Raw genomic sequence first — 20,811 nt, 5'->3', positions numbered from 1 at the left:
AGCTTGGGCATAACAAGCTTAAACACATGCTGTCAAAAACATGGAAAATGGAAACTTGCTGAAGTACTGCTAACACTAATGAGTTTTGGAAAGGTATCTGAATGTGTAGAAGCTTGAGTTACTTAATCTGAGGTAGAGTTTCACTGGGAAACTTAGGAGCAATTGAATATTCAATTGTTTTTACTTCAAACTCGAAGAGGAATTTATACCCTTAAACATCTTGATTCACAGGGATATCTTTTATGAGCTGCTGCGTGAATGGGAGGATAACCATGAAAAAACTGGCTGGGACTTTGAAAGAGTTCTGGGCAACAAGATAAGGTAGGAGTCTTGTGCAACTCCAGCTAGAACTGAAACTTTTGATGCTTTAGTATAGTTGAATTACTGGTGCAGCATACCAGACTCAGCATCCTAATTTTTATGTTCTTTCTAATGGTCTTCTACACTGACTTGTAGGGGCCTGTGCTTCTTGGGAGATACTGTCTGTGTAAAGTCACTTCTATATTTAACATTTTCAACTGTCATCATAAAGAAACAAGGCAAAAGTGGCAGTAGCGTAATTTGATTAGTCTTGGTCTAACTCTTACCCTGCTCCCAGTCACAGAAAGTGCCATTTTTACAACCTGTGCTGTGATCTGGACATTGTTATTGGCTGCATTTCTCTATGTGTTTTGTGTTTCCAATGCCCCACTTCTTTGAAGCACAGGGAAATGTGTTATATGTTCAGAAGCTCTTATCTCTTCCAGCTATTTTAGGGGCTTCTGGTGTTTTGGTTCTGAAAACAAGACAAGTTGGGCTCTTCATATGGAAGGCAAACTTTTATGCTTATTGTTTTATCAAAAATAGATTATATATAAAGAGATGTATGTTTTTGAAAGCAGTTGCCTTGTAGGCTTCAGTGGTAGTCTTAACCGTGAGCCTACTCAAGTTACACATATGAAGGGGACTTTTCACATCTGGAGCAAAACAAGGCTGAGATTTAAACTGAGAATTTTTTGTCCTGTTTGGGCATCAGAAGTACTGCTGTTGCTGTTTTCTTACTTACATCCACATGGGCTCTCAACACAGTGCTCTGCACAGTGGAGAATGGGAGATAAATAAGTTAATTGCCTTCCTAAATAAGTGTCGTTGCAGGAAAGGAAAAGAGTCTTTTTATCTCTAAAGCTGTGTTCTTCAGGTGCTAAGGGAGAATCCAGGGAGAATTTTTGTTTCTATGATCAGCAGATGAGGCTCAGTGCTTGTGAAACTTGGTTATAAAGATGTTGCTTTTTGCAATGGCCTTTGAAAAGCTCTGGAGATTGCCTTCTTAAAAGCAGTTATTTTGTGCTTTTGATGTGATTTGAGGTTAAACCACTTTTTAATACTTCAGAGATCTAGTCAGCATTCTGTGATGTCTTCCTTCACAGGGCCATGATGGCTCACCTGTCTGCAACCTGCAACCACAGCCATTTTGCCAGGCTCTTTCAGAAACAGCTCATCCAGGTAAATTAGTTGATTTTGTTTTCTTGAATATGCATCAAAAGTGATTTGATCCTTCCTCAGCCTGAGAAAACAAACTGTCTTGAAAGTTTGAGATTTTCCTATTGAAACTTTTTTTTGGGGGAGAGCCAAGTCTTCAGGAAGAGAATTTCATTTGTTTTCTGGAAATATGAATCAGTGATAAATTATAGACAAGCCCCTTATCTCTATTAGATATAAGGCACACTGAGCACATGGTGAGCTGTAAGAATTCATTTTTCATGGTTATTTACTCTGACCTAATTTTAGAACAGTTGATTTTTAGAAATGTAAATGATATATTTCGACATGTATAAAATGCAGAGGTTCCCAGTTCCATTCCTTAGCAACATGAGTATACTACCTGCAAAGAGTCTCAGGTTGTTCTGTGTAACAGCCCAACAGACTCTTTTTGATATAGTATTGCTGTTGTAGTTTACAGGAGTTTTTCCGACCAGTTTCAAGCATCATCTGACTTCACTGTAGCTGAAGGAATGAAGAAAGAAAGGATGCTTCTGATTGAAGTATAAATTTTCACTGTATTCTCTCTATAAGTGGCTGGCATATTGGTAGGTTCCTTTTGGATAGCAAAATAGACACCAAAAATACCCTTAAATGTTAGCCCACATGCATTTCTGGAAGATGCAAGCTGTTGGAATATAGAAAATTCCTCTCGTGTCCAGTCTGAATTTGCATCAGTGTTGTGTCTGTAGTTCATGAAGACCATACAAGTGATAGGTGTTCTCTCCACACATGCAGATGTTGGCTGCTAGATGTGCCTGAGTTAGTTGCATATCATCCATCTCTCAGAATCTTTAGGCTGTTTGTGGCCAAGGTGGGTAGCATGTTTTGTTGTGAGGAGAAGAGATCTTTTTTTTATGTGGGCTGGCTGAAAAGGCCATGCTTGGATTCCTCCTAAAACAAAGTCTCATGTGGAAGGGAGAATGTGTGGGGTAATGAAATGACATGAAGCTTTATTACGAATTGTTCACCTTTCTGTTCTTTCTGTCTCCTGAAGATGTGTAAAGGTCCTGTTGGTGGTGGCGCAAGCTGGGGAGACACCCCGGACCAGGATGTCCTTAATATGCTGGGTCCTGATAATCTGAGCCGTCTGAAGAGGTTGCAGGAAAGATTTGTCGTTCCCCAGAGCATCAGAGGACCTTGCCCACCCCCTTCATTCCCAGGGTGCCAGCAGTTCTTCAGGGACTTCATCCTCAGCGCAGGAAGGTTGGCTGCCCATGGATACCATTTCCTTGACAAAGTGTGGGTGTGTGGGGGACAAAACCAGCACGTTGCTCTTGTAGCGGGGGGTTGAGAGCCTGGGACATAGCAGTTACCCAGGCAGAGCATATCAGGAATGATTTAAAACTGCGTAATACCACACTTAGTGTCCTTGGCCAGTGAACGTGTTAATAGGTTCTGTCTGGGGCATAGAGTGCTACATCAGGCTAGATGGTAAACTTCCTTCTGTAAAGCACAATATCTTGTCACAGGACACCAGCATTTTCTAGTGCCAAGGAGGGCAGTGCTTTATAGCAAGGGCACTGGACTGTGCAAACATTCCTTGTGTGGTAGTGCATGAAGCCAAGGAGTTGGAGGATGAAGCCTTTTTTTTTTTTTTTTTTTTTGAATGAGTTTTTCCACAGTCCACAGCATGGATGCGTTGTGATAGAGGGGAGGTTTGAATCTAAGTTCACTTACTTTACAGCTTCCTGCCTGGACAGATTCATATTATTAATGTTTTGCTGGGACTTGATAAATAGCATCTGTTCCAAGGAACATGAGTGGAAAAGGCGGTCAGCCACTGCTAGTTTTGTCATTGTTTTCTTGCCTGTCAGTCAGTTACTCTGGTTTACTCTGGTTGTCATCTGATGCTTGATTAACTCAAGACACCAGCTTGAAATTTTGTGGTGTGTTAGTTGAGGTTTTACTGCTGTTTTCAGCCCAATCTGACTCATCATCTTTTGCTGAAGTTATCAGTTCAATCAGCACCTGGTGGATAGCCTGTGCCTGAAGATACTTGAACTAGATGGCCTTACTCTGGTAGAACATGAGCACAGTGATGGGGAAGCAGATATGGATGAACAGGTAAGCTTTTTTTTTTTTTTTTAACAAACATGTCTGGCAGTTTCCCTGAACTGATACTGTACCCAAACAATTGTTTTGGTTGTGAGTAGTTTGGAGCTTCTCCCACTGTATTTATGGGACAAGAGCTTCTTCATTTGATTTTATCATGGCTCTGCAACAAGTATGGATGTCTGAGCCCCTTTGCGTTTACTTGTGTGCTTCAGGATGCCTCACAGAACTGTGTCTGAAGAGATAATGCACCCTAGTTTGAAAAGCAATCTCCTGTGAGGGAGCCTCATTTTAGGTTGTTAGTATGCGTGCTAGATCTGTTTCACCAGTGAAGTAACTGAGTTTAATTGTTGCATTCAATTGCAATAGATCCTTGCTACTATTCCACATAGAAAGACTTTAGTTAGAAGTAATTTGTAGTCATGTCTGTTCAGATATTCCTTTACTCACCTGTACCTATCACAGGTGTCATAGTTTGTAGACTGTTAGCAAAGTAGTAGCACAAGCTTCACGAAAACTCGCAGAGCAGTAATAGTATAAAAGAGGCATCCTGAGGTCAGTTCTCATTGTCCCCAAAGTTGTCAGTATGATGATGTGACTGAGCAGCTTCTTGTTCTAGAAAGCTCTTGCATTAATTCCTTACAGTAAGTGAAGCAGTGGAGGCAGAACCAATTGAAAATATGCCTGACAAATGTGCATTTTGAAACCTAGATTAAAAGCACTGATGAAGCTATGTGGCTGCCTTTTTTCCATGAAGGGATTGGAAGTTTAGTGTAGGTAATGGCTTTGCCAGTTCAGGATGACATTGCCACAGCTTACTTTTTTAATTTCAGGATGAAAAGAAGCGTTTTACTGTGGTCTTACTAAGCCTGAGACTCCTCGCCAAGTTCCTGGGGTTTCTTGTTTTCTTGCCATATCGCACTGTGGAACAGCCAACTAGAGACCTGCAAGACTCTGCAGTAGCATTAAGAAACCAAGTAAGAAACTGAACATTTAAAAAAAAGTCTAATGTGGACTATTGCTTGACAGTCAGGTTTCCTCATCCAAGGAGTGTATTGTGAATAGCCATGCCTGTTCAGAGCAAGCCAGTGATTCCTAGGAAGATGTTACACTGTTCTGTGCCCCTATCAGATATTCTGATGTTGGGAACAGAGGACAGAGGAGTATGTATGATGTAGAAAAGAGGGAGCAATGCCCTATAGTGAGGTACTCAGTCTTCTGTTATTCCTGCTAGTCTATTATAGCAAAACTCTGACCTAGCTAAGACTTGTCTTTGTAGTGTAAAATCCAGCTACCAGGAATGTTTTTGTTAGTTTCATGCCCTCTTCCTGCCAGTGTGATGTACTGAATGCAAGGAGGCAGGGGTTAAACCTTGACTCCGCTTGCACATAGTCATGCTTACAGCCTTACAGCCTTCTCTTTGGAAGTCCCTAGTAGGGATTCTGGTTGCTGTCATAGTGCATTTTCTACCTCTGCTGGTGTGTAGAGGAATGTTTTCATTAGCCAGAAAGTCAGCTCATGTTTGTACAGAAGATGAAATCCTAGAAGGAAAAGTCATGATATAGAGAAAGATTTTTCTTTAATTACCAAAAGGTAACTTCAACCTTCTGTTTTAACTTGTCTTGTTCATTAAGACCCTGCCCGTACTGGATGTGCTGAAGCTTCTGAGACGATCTATTCGAGATCACCGTTCTATCCTCACTGTTCCTTGGATTGTGGAGTTTCTTTCCCTTGCAGATCATATTGCTCCTTTCCTTGATTACTATAGGAAGGTATTTTGTCTCTTGCTGCAGGTATACAGGTAAGAGCCTGGGAAAGTGTATCAGTTCCAAACCTCTTGTGTAAATGTTTTCTTGCTTAGTTCGGAAGTACCTAGTGTTTGAGAGTGCATGCTGGCCCTAGATTGAGATTCTTAAGAAATTCTTGGTGCAAATCATGAGCATTTCTTATCTCACATGAAGCTGCAAAAGGAGCACATTCTAAACTTCAAGAATAATGTTTGATTTAAATATGTGTTTTTTCATCAAGTAAATATTCTTCAAATCCCCATTCACCCACTCTACATCTGCAGTTGCAAATTTTAAAAATTGAATTTAAACCTTAGACCCATGGGGTCCCATGCTTAAATAATGATCTACTATTTTTGCTTACGTACATGAAGAAAATTTGAAGCACATTTTAGAGAGTTATTTAGCAATGGCTTTTCTAGCATTAAAGCAGCATGTTATTCAGATGGGTACATGCAAAAGGGTAGAACTTGCTCTCCACTCTGTTGGTAGACAAGTAGGGAATGTGTACATGGTTACAAATAGTATTATACTAAGTGGTTTGGGATTTTTTTTGTTAATTAAATTTGTGCTAATGAAATCTAACACTGTCTCTATTTGTGTTTTCTGCATGGCAGGTTAATGGTCCTTTCTGAAGATAAGGAGATGAGTTTCCTGAACAAGCTGCTGATCCTTGCAGTTCTGGGATGGCTTTTTCAGGTAGAAAAATTAGAGTACAACACTCAATAGAAGATAGTATTGAAATGAGTTAACACACTTGAAATTACTACTTTGTGGTTTTTTTTTTTTTTTTTTTTTTTTTTAACACTAGTTTGGGGTTCAAACCATCCTCTGTGTTCTAATGGAGAATTACTTTCCTGTAGTCGAATTGTGTGAAGTATCATTTTTTTCCAGTAGGAATTCTAATTGCTGCTTAAACACATTTTGTCCTTAAATCTGCATCCTTGTAAGCAAATTGACAGCAAATTCCTGTTAGAACTTGGAAGCTCTTGTCACAGAGATGGAGTGTTAGCTGGCATCCTTCAATAAAAGGGGAAATTTTGTCTGTGAAAGAGATGGTGTGCAATGAACTTTTAAAATCCTTTTGTTCTGTCCATTGGAAGTAAGGTAATTTGTTAGCAGGAACTTGCTGGAACGGTGAAAGATACCATATGGGGAGGGTAAGGAAGGTGATGAAACGCTGATGAAACAAAATCTTTAATTTTATGGGGAAGAAATCTGTTTATGTATCTCTTTATGATCTTTAGTGGTTTTTTTTTTTGTTTTTTTTTTTTTTTGTGGGTGTGGGTGGAAGGTTTTACTGTATCAGAAATTGTTCAACTTATTGACTGCTGTTTGGGTTGTACCTACTGGCGTTTCTGTTTCAGGTTCCATCAGTCCCTGAAGAGTTGTTTTTTGCCACTGATGTCAGGCAGGAGGGAGTGATGGTGGATACTGTGACGTCTGCTCAGGCTTTGGTGAGTTAGTGCAGCAGCAGGCCCTCTGAATCTGTGGATGAGAGCAGGCTTACGATGGCCTCAGGAGTTTAAGACACTATCAAGAACTCAGCTTCAGTGCAACAGCATTGAGCAGCGAATATGTAGGCCAATGGATGTGATGCTCCAACTTATCCAAGTGGCTAGATTGCATTGCATCCTGGATTATAAACTACGTGTGTTAAGAGCTCAGTAGCTTTTGTCAGGCAAAGGCCAACTGCAGCAAGAGCTTGTACAGTAGTTGTCAAGTTTTGCAGGAGGATCAGATGCTGTTTTCCTGCTCATTGATTATGCCAGTACAAGGTGAGTGTTCTCATTAGAAAATTCTGTTTAGCATTGTCTCTTCAGTGGCAGAGATGAGATGCAGAGCTGATCATTTTGTGAATGAGCACAGTATATACTGCCCATATGGATGGGATCCAAAGTTGTTTCTCCTTCCATGGCTCTGGCTGCACTGTGCAATACTGGGATAACACTACTCCATAGTGTGGTGTTCTAGCAAGTCTGAGAGAAGACACCTGTGGAGTTGTAATGCTTAGCAGATGTTCCTTACTTATTCTTCTCCGTGGGTAGGTTTCTCCTTTACAAATAGCAGCAGTGTCAACAGTCCTGATTATATTCTCTAATCATCATGGTTCAGCTGGGCTTTGACAGTGTTCAGAAGCAAGGATTGAGCTACACTAAGTGAATGTAGAGCAGTTGATTGTGCATTACTGGGCTGGTCTGAACACTTGAGCTGCCAAGTGTAGAATTTTACTGTGAATTTGGAATCCAGTTATTTCTGTCCTTTTCATGGAAAGGCTGTTCTGAAACCTGCACGTGACCATGTGTATAGGATTTCCTTCCTGCTGCGTTGCTTCAGATTTTCCTTCATTTTCTCACCAGGACTCTGTGCCCTTGGTGGATCAGCAGTTACTTTATACCTGCTGTCCCTACCTTGGTGAGTATTTTATTTATATTTGTCCTAGCATTCTCTAGAACTTTCTTGGATTGTCTTTCTTAGCCCTCCTCACAGCTTCAGGTCTCAGCTGTGTGTAAGCGAGCCTTGATTAAAGAGCCTGCAGCTGAGAATAGTTATCTGGTAAAGTTGGGGGAGGGAGGCTGTACAGACAGGATAGTTCACCTGCAGACATTGAATACAGAGGAAAAGGGGAGCTCATTCTTCACAAACTGGAAGGAAACACAATAAGGGGTAAGTGTACAAATTTTTCATCCTAGGTATAGTGTAGTCTGAGTTGTGAGGAATGTCTTGATCCTTGAGTGTATTTCTGCTGCTGAGGCAGAGGGGAAGAATCCTTTTGTGTCTGATGCTTTGTCAGGTTGTTGTCTGAGGAATCTTCTTCATGAGATCTGATTGTTTTTCGTGAAATCTTTATATGTAGAGAACAGTGCCAGACGGTGGGGTGCTGTTCTGCTTCTTGGGACTTAACTGCTAGGAAAACCGTATGTTAACCCAGCTGTTCTTCCAGTATCAAAGCTTCTAAGGGTTGAACTGATCCTCAGGCTTTTCCCCTGTTGTTTTCTTCTGATCCTGTTAGAATTTTGTGTGATTCTGCTTGTCTTACTGTCCCTGTATATTTTTTTATGGTTCCTGCTTGCTGTGTTAAAAAGGGATCCATAGCAATGGCTGCTCCGTGATCCTTTTGAACAAGCCCCAACATGCCAGGGAGCTTTTTGGAAGCCTGTTTTATCTTTGGTGCCTTGCCCTGCTAGTTAGATGGGTGGGATGCCTCTGTTCTTCTGAAGTTTCAGCTGTGGAATTTCCTGAGTTTTTGATTTGTCCTGTTGTTTATGGGGATGGTGCATGTTTATCCATGCAGGTGAGCTGCGGAAGCTACTTGCCTCTTTTGTGGCTGGTAGTGGAGCAAAAAATGGTGGCTTTATAAGGAAAATCACGCCAACAGCTGCAGAGTCTTTGGCACCCAAGGCTTCTGTCACACAACGGAAACTGCAGGTAATGAAATTGGGGAGTCACAAGTGGAACCAGGGCAGGAGGAATTGCCTCCATGGGATACACAGTGATATCCTTATGTTTGGGAAAGAAAAGTATGGGCCTGGACAGCAGGGAAAGTTGTGTTTGACAGTTAAATATTCTTACTTATCATTGTTCTGGCTAAATTGTGTGGCTGTATTACCACGTGAGCGTTGAAATCCAGAGAAATTCAGTAAGCATTCTTGTGATCAGAACAACTACCCTCTCCCTCTCTTTTTTACAGAAAATGTTAGTACATTTCTTGTAGGCTGCTTTTAGTTAGATTTTAGCCATGCATTCCACAGAAGATAAGAACTGCATAGGAGCTGCCAGAACTCTCCCATTCTTCTCTTTACTAGTCATTTGTTTTTGTAGTTTCATAAATACTGGCAATGAGCTTCAGGTTAGAAAAAAAAATAGGGAAAATGTATTCTATAAAGGTGCTGAGTGTTACTGTAGCAGAATATTCTAGTATAGACAAATTGTCCACCTTTTAGCTCATACAGTAGTTCTGTCCACTCTTGAGAGGAGGAGGATCTGAGTGGAGCGTTCTAATCAGTTGTGGCACTTTTCTCTTGACCAGGTGGAGTTGGAGCAGGCCTTCTTCCACAACCAGCCTCCCTCCCTGCGGAGAACAGTTGAATTTGTGGCAGAGAGGGTGGGATCCAACTGTGTTAAGCACATCAAGTAAGCACTGGCTATCTGTTCTGTGACTGAAGAACATATCCCTCTGTTCTCACTTCATCTTCTCTTCTCCAGGCTAAATAGGCTAAATGAAACTGTCTGCCCCTGTCTCTCCTTGTACGCTGTGAGTTCCATCACCCAGCTTAGTGATATCTGGTGCAGCTTCACAGTGGTGAGGGGAGCAGTAACTTCCCTTCACCTGCAGGCTGCACTGTTGGTAATGTCAGACCAGCGCGATGCTGCCCTTCTTCGGACTCTGCTGACTTGTTCAGCCTGTTTGCATGGAACCCAGATCCTTTTTTGCAGAGCTGCTCCATGGCCAATAGACCCCAGCCTGTATGCCCATTACAGGTGTACAGTCACCACCGTTGTCAGCCCATTTCTTCAGCTTCTGAGGGTCCTTCAGAAAGGCAGCCCTGGCCTCCAGCATGCCATTCATTAACTTGCTGCAGATTGGCTCTGTCCCATGTCCAACTTGTCAAAGACATTAAATAGTATCAGCCTGTGAAGAACACTGGTTGCAGTGGGCTGCTGTTGACAGCTTTGTATTTCTGACCACTAACCACTGAGTGTAAAAGTACTGGTGCCACAAAAGTTACCTGTAACTATATGTTTCTATTAATATTTAAAAGCTTTTGACTCTTGAGTCTTAGTACTGTTCTGGGATCTCTGCTTTTTTTTTTTTTTTTTTCATGTTGAAAAGAGCAAGGATTTTCTAGCAGAGGTTTACTTGCATCTCTCTCTGAGAGTGACAGACAGCCTCCTGAAACAGGGCAAACAGCTGCTTTCAGTTAGTGTGCATTTTTTCTTGTATCGATTTCAGTGTGTCTGATTTTTTTTTTTTTTTTTTAATCTTTATTTTTACAGGGCAACACTGGTAGCAGAGTTGGTTCAAAGGGCTGAAGTCATGTTGCAGGATAAAGTGAAGGAGGAGGATGCTAATCATGACAAGCTGCTTGAAGAGGTGTGCGCTCATCTGTATGAGGAAGGGGCCCAGGCACTCATCAAAGGCAGAGAGTAAGGAGGAAAAGTTATTTAAACTTGTGCCTTCCCTTCTCTTCTTATTGTGGAATCTATAAGCCTCATTCGGCTTGGCCTGTCTTGCTCAGGTTCTGGTAATTATAAACCCTGACCTCTGCTCTTCTTAGGGTGACTGTCTGCTGTGCCTCCAGCCAGTTAATGCCGTATTTGTAGGAAGGAATAAAGGTGCTCTGTGTCCCTCTGCATCCAACTCCAAACGGGCATCAACTGCAGTTATTGTATTTCCCTTCTTTGGAAACAGAACGTTTCAGCCTGGGGGCTTGTAACTGATTTTTCCTTATCTGGTTCTTTTGGTTTGACATACTTCACTGCAGTCTTCCAACTAGTTTTGACTGTAAGAGAGCATGTGAAAATTCCTACAGTAATGAGCTTCTGACTGTTGTCCAAGAACTTTAACTAATACTGAGGCACGTATTCTCTCTTTTCTTGCAGATTTTGCAAAAAAAAAGGTCCTGAGGCGGTAAGGGTGTTGTTGCCAGAAGAAACATCTGCAGCAGTATGTATTTTCACTAAAACTTGCTAAAGACCTTGACTTTGCATCTGGATTGTTACTGCTTTTCTGTTGCCGCTTCACTTATCACTGAATAGCTTAGGACAATGGAATCTGTAGATGCCCTGATGTAGAGGCTGACAGCTAAAGAGAATCGCCTCTGCCAGGCTGTCTGGGATGTTCTCGTTAAATTGGTGCTCTAACCAGTAGCTAACTCTTGAGACTAGAGTGGTAGGTAAATTGCATTCATCTTGCAAGGATAACGCGTTTGGTTTAGAATCAACTTCACAAAGAGTTGAGGGTATTTGTATGGGGCTGATGGGGTTTGGGAAGTCAAAATGGGTTTGTCCTATTGCTTAGAGTAGCGGCTCCCACCGAGATGGTGGTGCTCTGATTAAATGTTGCATGCCCATATTAAGCCCTTTCCCTCTGGACTTCTGATTCCTCACTGATTATTAGTGTTGTGACTGGAAGTATATCACTTCTTATCCTCCCTGCAAAGGTTTTAAGTAGTGCGGAAGACATTGCAGTGGAACTAGCTACTGAGAAGGCCTGTGGCTGGCTTTCTGCCAACATTGCAGGTGAGTTTCCTTACCTTGAACTGGGCTTCTAACCTGTATATTGTACTCTTTCTGAGATAAAGGACTAGAAGTTTATTCTAGTGTTATGAAGTACTCAAGGGTAAAGAGGGAAAAAAAGAGAAAAGGACTGGCACTTCTCTTTTAGTGGGAAGTGTGCAGTTGCTCTGTCCCTTCTTGTTTAGGAATAAGAAGAGTGATTTCTAGCTCCAAGAACCTTCTTCAGGGTTTTTTCAAGCTTGGCCCTTGTGATTTTTAGCTATGGAGATGTTTAGGATGGTGAGAATGAATGCTGTGGAAAGCTTCTGAAAATATCCCATCTGAAGTTGTCATAGCACTTCAAATATAGGATACAGTCACCTTCTGTCAGGCCATGTTATGGTCCCCGTGTACAGAGAACTTCTGAAGACTTCTTCAAAGTGAACACTTCTCTGACTGGGTATGTTTTCAGCAGGCTGCAGGTGACTCTATTCCTTTTAGTCTGTAGTAGTGCTCTAGCAACTCTTCAGAACTTCTCAAAACCCATTGTTTCAGGAGGTGATGCCAAGAATTTTGGAAGGAATACCCAGCACCATTTTCAGCAGCAGGAGTTCAGTGTTTTGGCTGCTGCTGAAAATTTATTTTGGTACAAAACCTGTGTCTTTTGTGGGCACAGTGGTTCAGCTGGTATGGTCATGCTGATTCAGTGTTCTGCTTTGGCGTTGCTTCCTAGTTCAGCTATTCTGATCAATAAAGCTACTGAAACATTTCTGATGGGAAATGAAATGGGTTGCCACTGGTACCTGGTAGTGGTAGCTCCCCACCTGTGCCTCTGGCCGTTAATGTGATGGGAGCTCAGAGTCAGGAGGGTTTGAAAGCATGAACCGGCCTTTCCTCATTCACAGGGGCTCTCAGAAAAGGAGGCTAGTAAGGGTAGCATTTGAAAACAGTTGTCTGCCTCCATGGAGAGAAGAACTGAGGCAGACAGGATTTGTTCCCTTTTTCCCTTTGCAGCACTAATAAAAAGAGAAGTGAAGGCAACCTTCAACAGAATGCTGAAAGTCCCAGGGCTTCCCTTGCCCAGCGAGGAAGCTCTGGAGTTGAGAAGGGACTGCCCACCAGGCTGTCAGCACCGTGCCCCATTTCCCTCCCAGATCATCAACGAGATTAAGGTACATAATGTTCACTTCCTGGCTTGCTGTCTTTCCCTAGCTCCCTTTTAATTTTTCACCTCTGTCATAGGTCCAAAGATCTGTTCATGGAAATGCAGACTTGGTAGGTGAATCCCTGTTGTCTCTTTCATCAAGGATGTGCTCTGCGTTGCTGTGGGCCCACGGGATGAAGATGAAGTGATTGACCATGACTGGCTGGAGTCCCTTCTGGGAAGACTGAGTCAGACGCTTCGGTGCAGAAAGGTAGAAGTAAAAAAAGCAACAACAAAGTTGGACCGCTTCGAGCCATCTTCATACTTGTAAACTCTGTAGTTTGTTTTGTCTCACAGTTGAGTTCAGTTGAATGTTTTTTTTTTTTCTGAGCTCAAATGTGACCAAGTTGCATTGCATTTTTTACACTCTAGATACACTTGGCACTTGCATCTAGCCTTTGTGGAGCCCTTTGTCATGCAGGATCTCTTCTTGTCTTTCAGACTTTCTCCTGATTACACCTCTGTGCTTCTTGCTGTAAATTGTCTACTCTTTTATCCTTTGTGAAGCCGTGTTTTGTCCAGTTTGCAGGATGGGACAAAGATAAAACCTTTTCTGTGTTTTCTAGTTCATGTGTCCGACATCAGAACAGCAGCTGGCAAAGTGTACAGTTGAGTTGGCTTCTTTGCTGGGTGAGTCAGTCATGATAAGCTGTTTAAGACTAAAAAGGGGTATGAAAGTTCTCTTAAATCCTTGGGATCAGATATTTCACTATTTAGAGCTTGTGGATGTTTAGTTCTCTTTGTGCCTTGAAGTCTAATTTTTCCCTCTTCAAAGCTTTTTTTTCTATCAAACTTGAATGGTCACTCTTATTCTGTGACAGTTACTAACTGTCTATCATACTTGGTGTTCTTGTAGTTTTTGTAGTCTTTGTAGTTTCCTTTATTGATACCTTCATTTAAATGTCATACGTTTCTCTGTATCGCTGCCTCTGAAAAGTTGCAGCAGACTTTTTCCCCTGAATATAAATTATGCAATTATGTTTCTTGGTCTCTTTTTAAAGAATGGGAGTAACTTGTATTCTGTGTATTGTGACTTCTGTGAGCGCTTTCATTTTTGCTTCTCTTGGTCTAATGTGTTAAATACAAAGCTTTTCTCAGCGTGAGCTAGTGTTCTGCATGCAGATGCTTTCTCCATGAGCACTCTTCCAATTTTTTTTTTTTTTTTAGAAGTTTCTTAAGGAGATTTTATGTGGTTCAGGCTGCAGTCCGTGCCTAAATATGTGAAATGGGGAACAGCAGTGTAAATCTGCCCATTTTCGTTAAATTGTACCAAGGAAGACCTAGTATCTTTCCTCTCTGTGTGTTTAGCTGCAGTTAAGCGCCGTACAACTTCACTTTCACTTGTATAAAGATACGCAGCTCAAAGCTATGAACAACTGTTTTATCTATTTGTAGATTCAGATGGTGTTTTACTGTGTTACTCTTCTTTCTTTGGAGTAACACCTACGTCTTCTTTTATTAAATGTCAGTCATTATTTCAATTTCTATTCAGTCTTCTGTTAGGACTTCAGGCTGCATGCCAACCAAGTGGCATTCTTTATCTCAGAGCAGTATAAATATATTCCTGTATAATACTACTATAGTTTTAGAACTCATGTTTTTGCCTGTTGCTAAACTGTAGTCCCCTTAAGTTCAGTGGTTTACACTTAACAAGTGTTTTTACTTCAGTGATTTAGTTATGAGCTATACAAAATGTGCTATTGGACCAGGCAGATAAAAGTAAAAAGACTAATTTGCAGTATGGAAGTTCACCTTTCTTGCTTTTCTTAGTTTCAGATCGTGTTCCTCTAAGTGCTGGGATCAAGCCCCCAGAGAAGAGCTCTGAGAGGCTGCGAGTAAAGAACAATCCCACATACGGCCTTCTGAAACTGCTGCTTTCTGTCTGGAAGGAGGACTTCGGGATGCCTGTTCCCGTGCAGCTGATGTTCAGCAGGAAGAACATCGGTTATCTTTCGGAAGTCAAGCAGCGGGAGGTAAGGCTTGTTCAGCTGAGGGGCTGCCAGTTACCTGCTCCAGTCCCATACATTCATGTTAAGAGTTCCCTCACCTGCCACGTTAACTGATGGCTTGTGCGAGTGAGGCCTGCAGCATTGGGTCTGCTGTCTGGGTGGCATTGTTTGAGTGTGGGTAGAGGGATGCGCACTTGTCGGCGTTCTGTGTTTGCCTTGGGGCTGTTAGGGAGGCACAGATTACTTAAGGAACAACTGGCAAAATGGCCAGCGGGGCCTGGGAGATCATAGGACCAAACACACGATTTTGTAGTTGGTTGCCTTTGTATTTTCAGCTTTTGTTTTTGCACACACGTGGGTGTTACTTAGAAGATCCCCAACTACCAAGCTGAAAATTGCCCTATTTAGTTGCAGGCTAAACCCATAAATAAGAGTTCTTCAAGCTGTTCCTGAACACGCATGAATGAAATACTTGGTGTGTTTTGGAACTGAGGACTAGAAATTTTGAGATTTTTATGGTGGAATACAGTGTATGAACTCGAGTAATTCCGTTTGCTCATTTCGTATGTCGCTCACTGCTTTCTCCTCCCGCTCCTTTCCTCTGTGTCTTGATCCAGGAAGTCAGGACATGAACTGTGTAGGGATAGGGAAGCAAATGCAAAATCCGTTTCTTTTTGAGATGTTGATATTTTTTTCTTTTCTGCAGTGGGACTTGTTTCTTTTCATGCTTCATGGTCTTGTAGAACATGATCTTATGAGAACCAGTGAAATAGAGAGTTATTTGCGCAGCCTCGGAGAGCTCCCTTGGCCCTCAGTAAGTAACTAGATGCGTGTGAATACCAAGTGAAATCATAGAATGGCCTGGGTTGTAAGGGACCTCAAAGATCATCTAGATCCAACCCCCCTGCCATGGGCGGGGATGCAAAATAAGTAAAATAAGAAATAAAAAGTAAAGCTACAGAACAGTAAATCTCTTTCATGTAGATGAGGCCCATAACCTGCTTAATCCCATAATCCTGCTTAATGCAGCAACAGGGGCTGCCTGTCAACAACCTTGTTACTGGTACTGCTGCCTTGGTTGAAATCTGTCCTGGTGTGAATGTCAGTATGTCCAGTGCAGTGGAAACACTTCCAAGAGAATTGTAAAACAACTTGTGTGATGTGGTCTTTTTCTGAGAAGGGTGAGGGTCTGGGGGAAGAACTGAACTCGCTGGCCTACAGGCGTTCATCTTTCAGTCATCGTTGTAGCGTCAGATTTTGCTCTGGACAACCATCAACATGTTTAACTTCGTAACCTTTTCAACTAAAAATAAGAAGCCTCTTTGACACTTGCCAATAAAGGTTCTCTGGTTTGTATCCGTTTGTTGCAGGATTTCCTAAAAGAACTGGAAATGCTGTCCCGAGTATTTACCTCAGAACATCATAGAGAAGAGCCCAGGACTAACCCTCGTGAACTGACAAGACAATCGCTAGGTACCGTGACAGCACAAAGTTAGCGGAGAAGGACTCTTTGAGGATTAAAAAAAAAAAGAGTACTAACGAAGATGCAAATGGAATTTTTAGAGTTTCTGAATGCATTGTGAGGCCCTTGCTGGGAGAATACTGTGTATGAGAGGTCTGTGCAAAAACTGCACCGGTCTTTCTGCTCACAGACACTTTGCAGTGGTGACTATGCTGAAGGATTCGCATCAGCAAGTGGATCGCCAAGTCAGAAATCCCTTAAGCACCTTGATCATGGCTCAGAGCAGCCATTTTTTAGACTCACCAACACTTTTGTATTTGTACTGTGGCCAAACCCAGGGCTCAGTTCAAGTGGAGAAGTTACTCTGTGACCAGAGCTTGCCTGGTGGCTGGCTCTTCTCTTTCTGTCTTTTAACAGACTGTACGGTCAGGGGAGGGAAAAAAAAAAAAAAACATATGACATGGAGATGAGCCTATATTTATTTTTCACTGTAAGCTCAATTTCAGAGGATTGATTTTAATTTTTTTAAGTCTCATTTTAAAAGTAAAACCATATTAAATATATACACCAGAACATTGATGACATTATTCTTAAAGGATGTAGATGCTTAAGTTTTTTTCCATCTCTTGATGGAAATGGAACTTGTAATTCCCTGGGTTTTTAATAGAAATAAGGGAGAAGATATCTGATTATATTTTTTACTGAAGGCAGATGGCAGTATTTTTAAGACTTTTTTAAAGTATGTGAATATAAATGGCGTGTAGCTGCTATTCGCTGTTGTTTATAATCCTTGCCTTGAGTTTGAGTTTTATCAGACAGGAAATGCTCCAGCAAGAAAACTACAGCCTGGAAGACCAGACAAAAAATGTAGTGAAAAAGCAGTGTGACATCCTCTGGAGAGCTGGTTTGAGAGGAATCCTTTCTGTGGAGGCCAGAGGGCACTTCCTGCCCTTGTGGATAGATCTTCGCCAAGGGTGTGACTTCCATGCACCCTCCAAGTATCTCTAAACTGGAGTTTGGGGTAGGGACTGCTGGTGGTTAGCAGAATATTAGTTACTCAGTAGATATCTCTTAAGGAGTTTATTTTTTTCCTGCAACAGGATGCTTTTTCCTCTAGCACGTCTAGGTGTGTGATGTTACGCTGTTTTTTTCAGAAAGAAATACTGTGTTTTGGACTAAGTGAAGCCCAGTGCTCTTTCTCTTGCTACCTTACCTCTTTCGTGTATAAAATGGGAAAAAGCATCTGAGTCAGTTGAGGAAAAAGACAACCAGGACTAAGTTAGGTTACTTCTGTTAAACTGTGTGACATGGAGAGAGAAACCACAGAGGAAGGTCAGTCTGAACTGTACTGATACAATACTGATTCGGTGACTAAGCATTGTATTGAAAGCTACAGCAAGTGCCATCGCTGTGCCTTTTTTAGGGATTTTTTTTAATGACATGAATGAAGCAGAGGTTTCCTGAAAGTGGGCATGCTGTGTGTATGGTAACGACATGGTAATACAAATGGAAGTAGCAAATATACCATAGCATTTCATACCTGCTCCCTGAGGCTATTATGTGACATTTTGCTGCAGCCCTCACTTGAAGTTGTTGTTTGTCATAATAAACATGATTAAATGTCCTGTTTTGTGTCCAACCTGGTGATGTACAACCTCTTTGTACTGGGGTAAGGTACAGAAAGGTACGTTGCCATGAAGCCTCGTGCAGAGAACATATGGTAACTTCTGTCCTGCATGCTATTGCTTTGCTTATACTGAAGTATATTTTGTTACATGATGGGAGGTGGAGGGAGAAGGTTGAATCAATAATGATAAAAATGTGCTCTCGTCTCTGAAACTGACTTTATTTGGGTATTATATATAAACTGTTTGCATGGATGCCCTAGCCAGTACTGGTTTCATGAACTCAACATACCTGAATTGTCCTTCTCTAACACAACGTGCCTGGAAATTTTCCTTTGAAAGGGGGCCAGGCCTGAGGACCAGTGTACTACTACCAGAGTGCACAGTTGTGCCCTGTTGGGCAGAATCCAGTTCTTCAGTGGGAAGCAGCAGGTAAGAAATACCTCTTTTTATTTCCTTTTATCTTTGTGCAGTTAATACAGTTCCTGGACATTCTGTGGTTACTATGTAAAGGCAGACACGACTTTATAGCCAGCCTTAGAAACAATTGCATAGCACTGGAGGGACAGTAGGAACAAGAGTTCATCGCAGGCTAGGTAAGAGCATGCAGCCTTCCTTGAATCTGTCTTTCCTACTGCAGACTATTCCTCATTATCTTTTGAGAGATAAATTGAACTGTATTAATTCCCTTATAGATGTTCAGGTCGCAGGAGCTTTGTAACCAGCCTCAGTAAGATGCTTCAGTCAGTGCCTTGTTTCAAAACAAAACAAAAACCCCTTTGCTTGGACTAGGCACCAAGTCACAGAAACCAAATTAAAGCAGTGATTAGCTGCTTGGCTCATGTGCCACAAATTCCTACTTGGAGCAGTAGGACCCCTACTACATATATCACAAGCTAGCCTTTATATTTTTTTCCTTAATCCAGTGCAAATGTCCACTTTGGACAGCACCTTTTCCTGTGTAAGTACAGTTCCATAGGCAGGTATCTGAACTAGAGCAAAATACCACACGGCACAGGTTCTTTCTTGTGTAGAAAATACCATTTATTGTGAATATGAAAATAGCAATCTTGATTAAGAGCAGAGATGCAACAGTAGGTGGTACAAGACACTTGGTCTGATCATCTACTGCTCAGCAGTAATTTACAGGAAGTTGGGTTTTTCCCATTGTAGATTAACAGATTAGGTATCTGCTAGGTTTTTATTTCTTCCTTCCAAACAAACCAATGCCATATGTAACAGGTACCATAAAATGTTATATTTGCAAATGAAAACATTCATATAAATAGGCTTTTTAGTATCAAGTGAAGATTGTATTAAAAAAAAGTTACATTAATACCGATAAAAATAAAAATTAGCTTTGATAGCATATAAAAACGTTTCAAAACAAGCATATATAAATAACTTAATTTGTAAACATAGAAAAAACAATCTTATGTATATATAAAAATAAACATCTGATGCACTGTACAATAAGACATTATCCTTCATAGGCACTGGTATCGTTGACCAACAGGAGTCCCCCTTGATGTTTTTCCTACAAAACTGCTTTAACACTAGTGCCATGTCCAAAATAAAAGAAAAGAAGCGAAGCACTGAGCAAATCTCCTGTAGAGCGTATGAGGACCTCCCTCACCTCTGCCTGAAATCTGTTGGAAGCAGCACAGGGGACGGAGCCAATACCCTGTGCTGCAGTTTCCACTCACTTTTTCTAGGGCTTTTATATATTGCCTTATACAACCTTCTTTTTTTATTTTTTTATTTTTTTTTTATTTTTTGCTTCCCACAAAAAGGTATGACAGGTTGCAAATGTGGAAAGCTGTCTTTTTGTGCAGCTGCTGGGGCCATGGAAGATGCGTAACGCTGGAAGCAAACCATGCCATGACTCAATTTGGCAGGCTTTTAAGAAAAGGCTGAGCCTCTTCAAAAGGGCATGGTAATACAGTGGTGGTAACTTTTAACCAGGACCACCTAAAGATGAAAGCAAAGCAAATTTATAAAGTGAAACCTATTTTCCTACCTGGTATAGTCTGGGGAAGGGTGGGGGAAAGAGCCTTGCTGGTATGCCTCAAAACTGCTATTTTCTTAAATATCAATTTAAAACAGCTACCGTCTTCTGTTTTAAAACTTAATCTATTCATGACAGGAAGTAACATAGAAGCTGAGAGCCAAAATTACGCCTGTGCAAAGTTATAGTTAAAAGTAGATCTTGGCTTGTGACACAAAGGTGAGAAGTGCAACTAGCTTCATTGTGTGCTGGGGAAATATGTCTCTTACTGCAAGTGTGTTAAAGTAGCAGAGGCCGAATGGTAAGGTGGATGCTTGAATACACATTTCTCACTTGACAAATCTCAAGTGCAACAGCTTCTTGAACTATGTGGGCTTTTCTTGAGCTAAAGAAAGAATATTATAGCAGCTTTTATTGCTTAGATATCTAAATGATTCTTTACTGTTGTGCTGAAGAAATAAATGAAGTTATTTAGATATTTGATTGTGGTTTTGTTTCATTTTAGGAATGTGTGACCAAGCATGTAAAGCCTAACAACAGGATTGTTGGACAAAGCTCAACAGAAATGAGGTAATTGAATGGGGAGACTCTATTCGCTGCTGTGAAGACAGCTGTTCATGTTGTGAACAGAAGCGTGATGGTAAGAACATGGTCTGCGCTAGATTTTCAATTCTTAATGCTTCTGGGTGTGCTTAAGTATAGAAAGGCAGGTGGAAAAAGCCATTATGGAAAAGTGCTGGAGCTACTCTCATTTGCGGGATTGAAATTCTAGCAACAAGCTGATTACTCAGTACTATTCCCTATTAATGACAAGGTCTTATTGTTCACAACTGTCAGTTTGGTTTCTCTACTTCAGAGCACCTAAATCTGCAGTGCAGTAGAACTGGTCCTGAGGTGTGGTGGTTTGCAATATTGCTGCATAGTGTAGTGGCAATCTGAAACACCTTACGCTGCCTACTGGAAGTAGTCAGCCAACTAGATGAG

At 41.4% G+C, this 20,811-nt stretch overlaps 1 protein-coding gene across 3 annotated transcripts in view; it reads left to right on the top strand.

Moving 5' to 3' along the window:
* Positions 1 to 20,431, top strand: part of CDAN1 (codanin 1) — a 28,405-nt gene extending 7,974 nt beyond the window's left edge. Inside the window, exons 9-29 of one of the 3 annotated variants that reach the window (XM_082761000.1) lie at positions 232 to 321; positions 1,407 to 1,482; positions 2,516 to 2,724; positions 3,471 to 3,585; positions 4,407 to 4,550; positions 5,208 to 5,374; positions 5,978 to 6,059; positions 6,728 to 6,817; positions 7,721 to 7,775; positions 8,656 to 8,789; positions 9,391 to 9,494; positions 10,359 to 10,508; positions 10,965 to 11,028; positions 11,525 to 11,603; positions 12,594 to 12,751; positions 12,887 to 12,994; positions 13,350 to 13,413; positions 14,554 to 14,756; positions 15,439 to 15,546; positions 16,103 to 18,251; positions 20,333 to 20,431. In XM_082761000.1, the coding sequence (XP_082617126.1) occupies positions 232 to 321; positions 1,407 to 1,482; positions 2,516 to 2,724; positions 3,471 to 3,585; positions 4,407 to 4,550; positions 5,208 to 5,374; positions 5,978 to 6,059; positions 6,728 to 6,817; positions 7,721 to 7,775; positions 8,656 to 8,789; positions 9,391 to 9,494; positions 10,359 to 10,508; positions 10,965 to 11,028; positions 11,525 to 11,603; positions 12,594 to 12,751; positions 12,887 to 12,994; positions 13,350 to 13,413; positions 14,554 to 14,756; positions 15,439 to 15,546; positions 16,103 to 16,228 (2,326 nt within the window). In that variant the 3' untranslated portion in view covers positions 16,229 to 18,251; positions 20,333 to 20,431. Of the gene's footprint in view, positions 1 to 231; positions 322 to 1,406; positions 1,483 to 2,515; positions 2,725 to 3,470; positions 3,586 to 4,406; positions 4,551 to 5,207; positions 5,375 to 5,977; positions 6,060 to 6,727; positions 6,818 to 7,720; positions 7,776 to 8,655; positions 8,790 to 9,390; positions 9,495 to 10,358; positions 10,509 to 10,964; positions 11,029 to 11,524; positions 11,604 to 12,593; positions 12,752 to 12,886; positions 12,995 to 13,224; positions 13,327 to 13,349; positions 13,414 to 14,553; positions 14,757 to 15,438; positions 15,547 to 16,102; positions 18,252 to 20,332 lie in introns of those variants that run through there. The other 2 variants (XM_082761001.1, XM_082761002.1) reach the window with 2 other exon arrangements.
* Positions 20,432 to 20,811: the final 380 nt, after the last annotated feature.

This window comes from Aythya marila (assembly GCF_965140915.1).
Source record: "Aythya marila genome assembly, chromosome: 5".
Lineage (NCBI taxonomy): Eukaryota > Metazoa > Chordata > Aves > Anseriformes > Anatidae > Aythya > Aythya marila.
The sequence above is the reverse complement of the archived record's forward strand: the minus strand, read 5'-3'. Positions and strand labels throughout refer to the sequence as shown.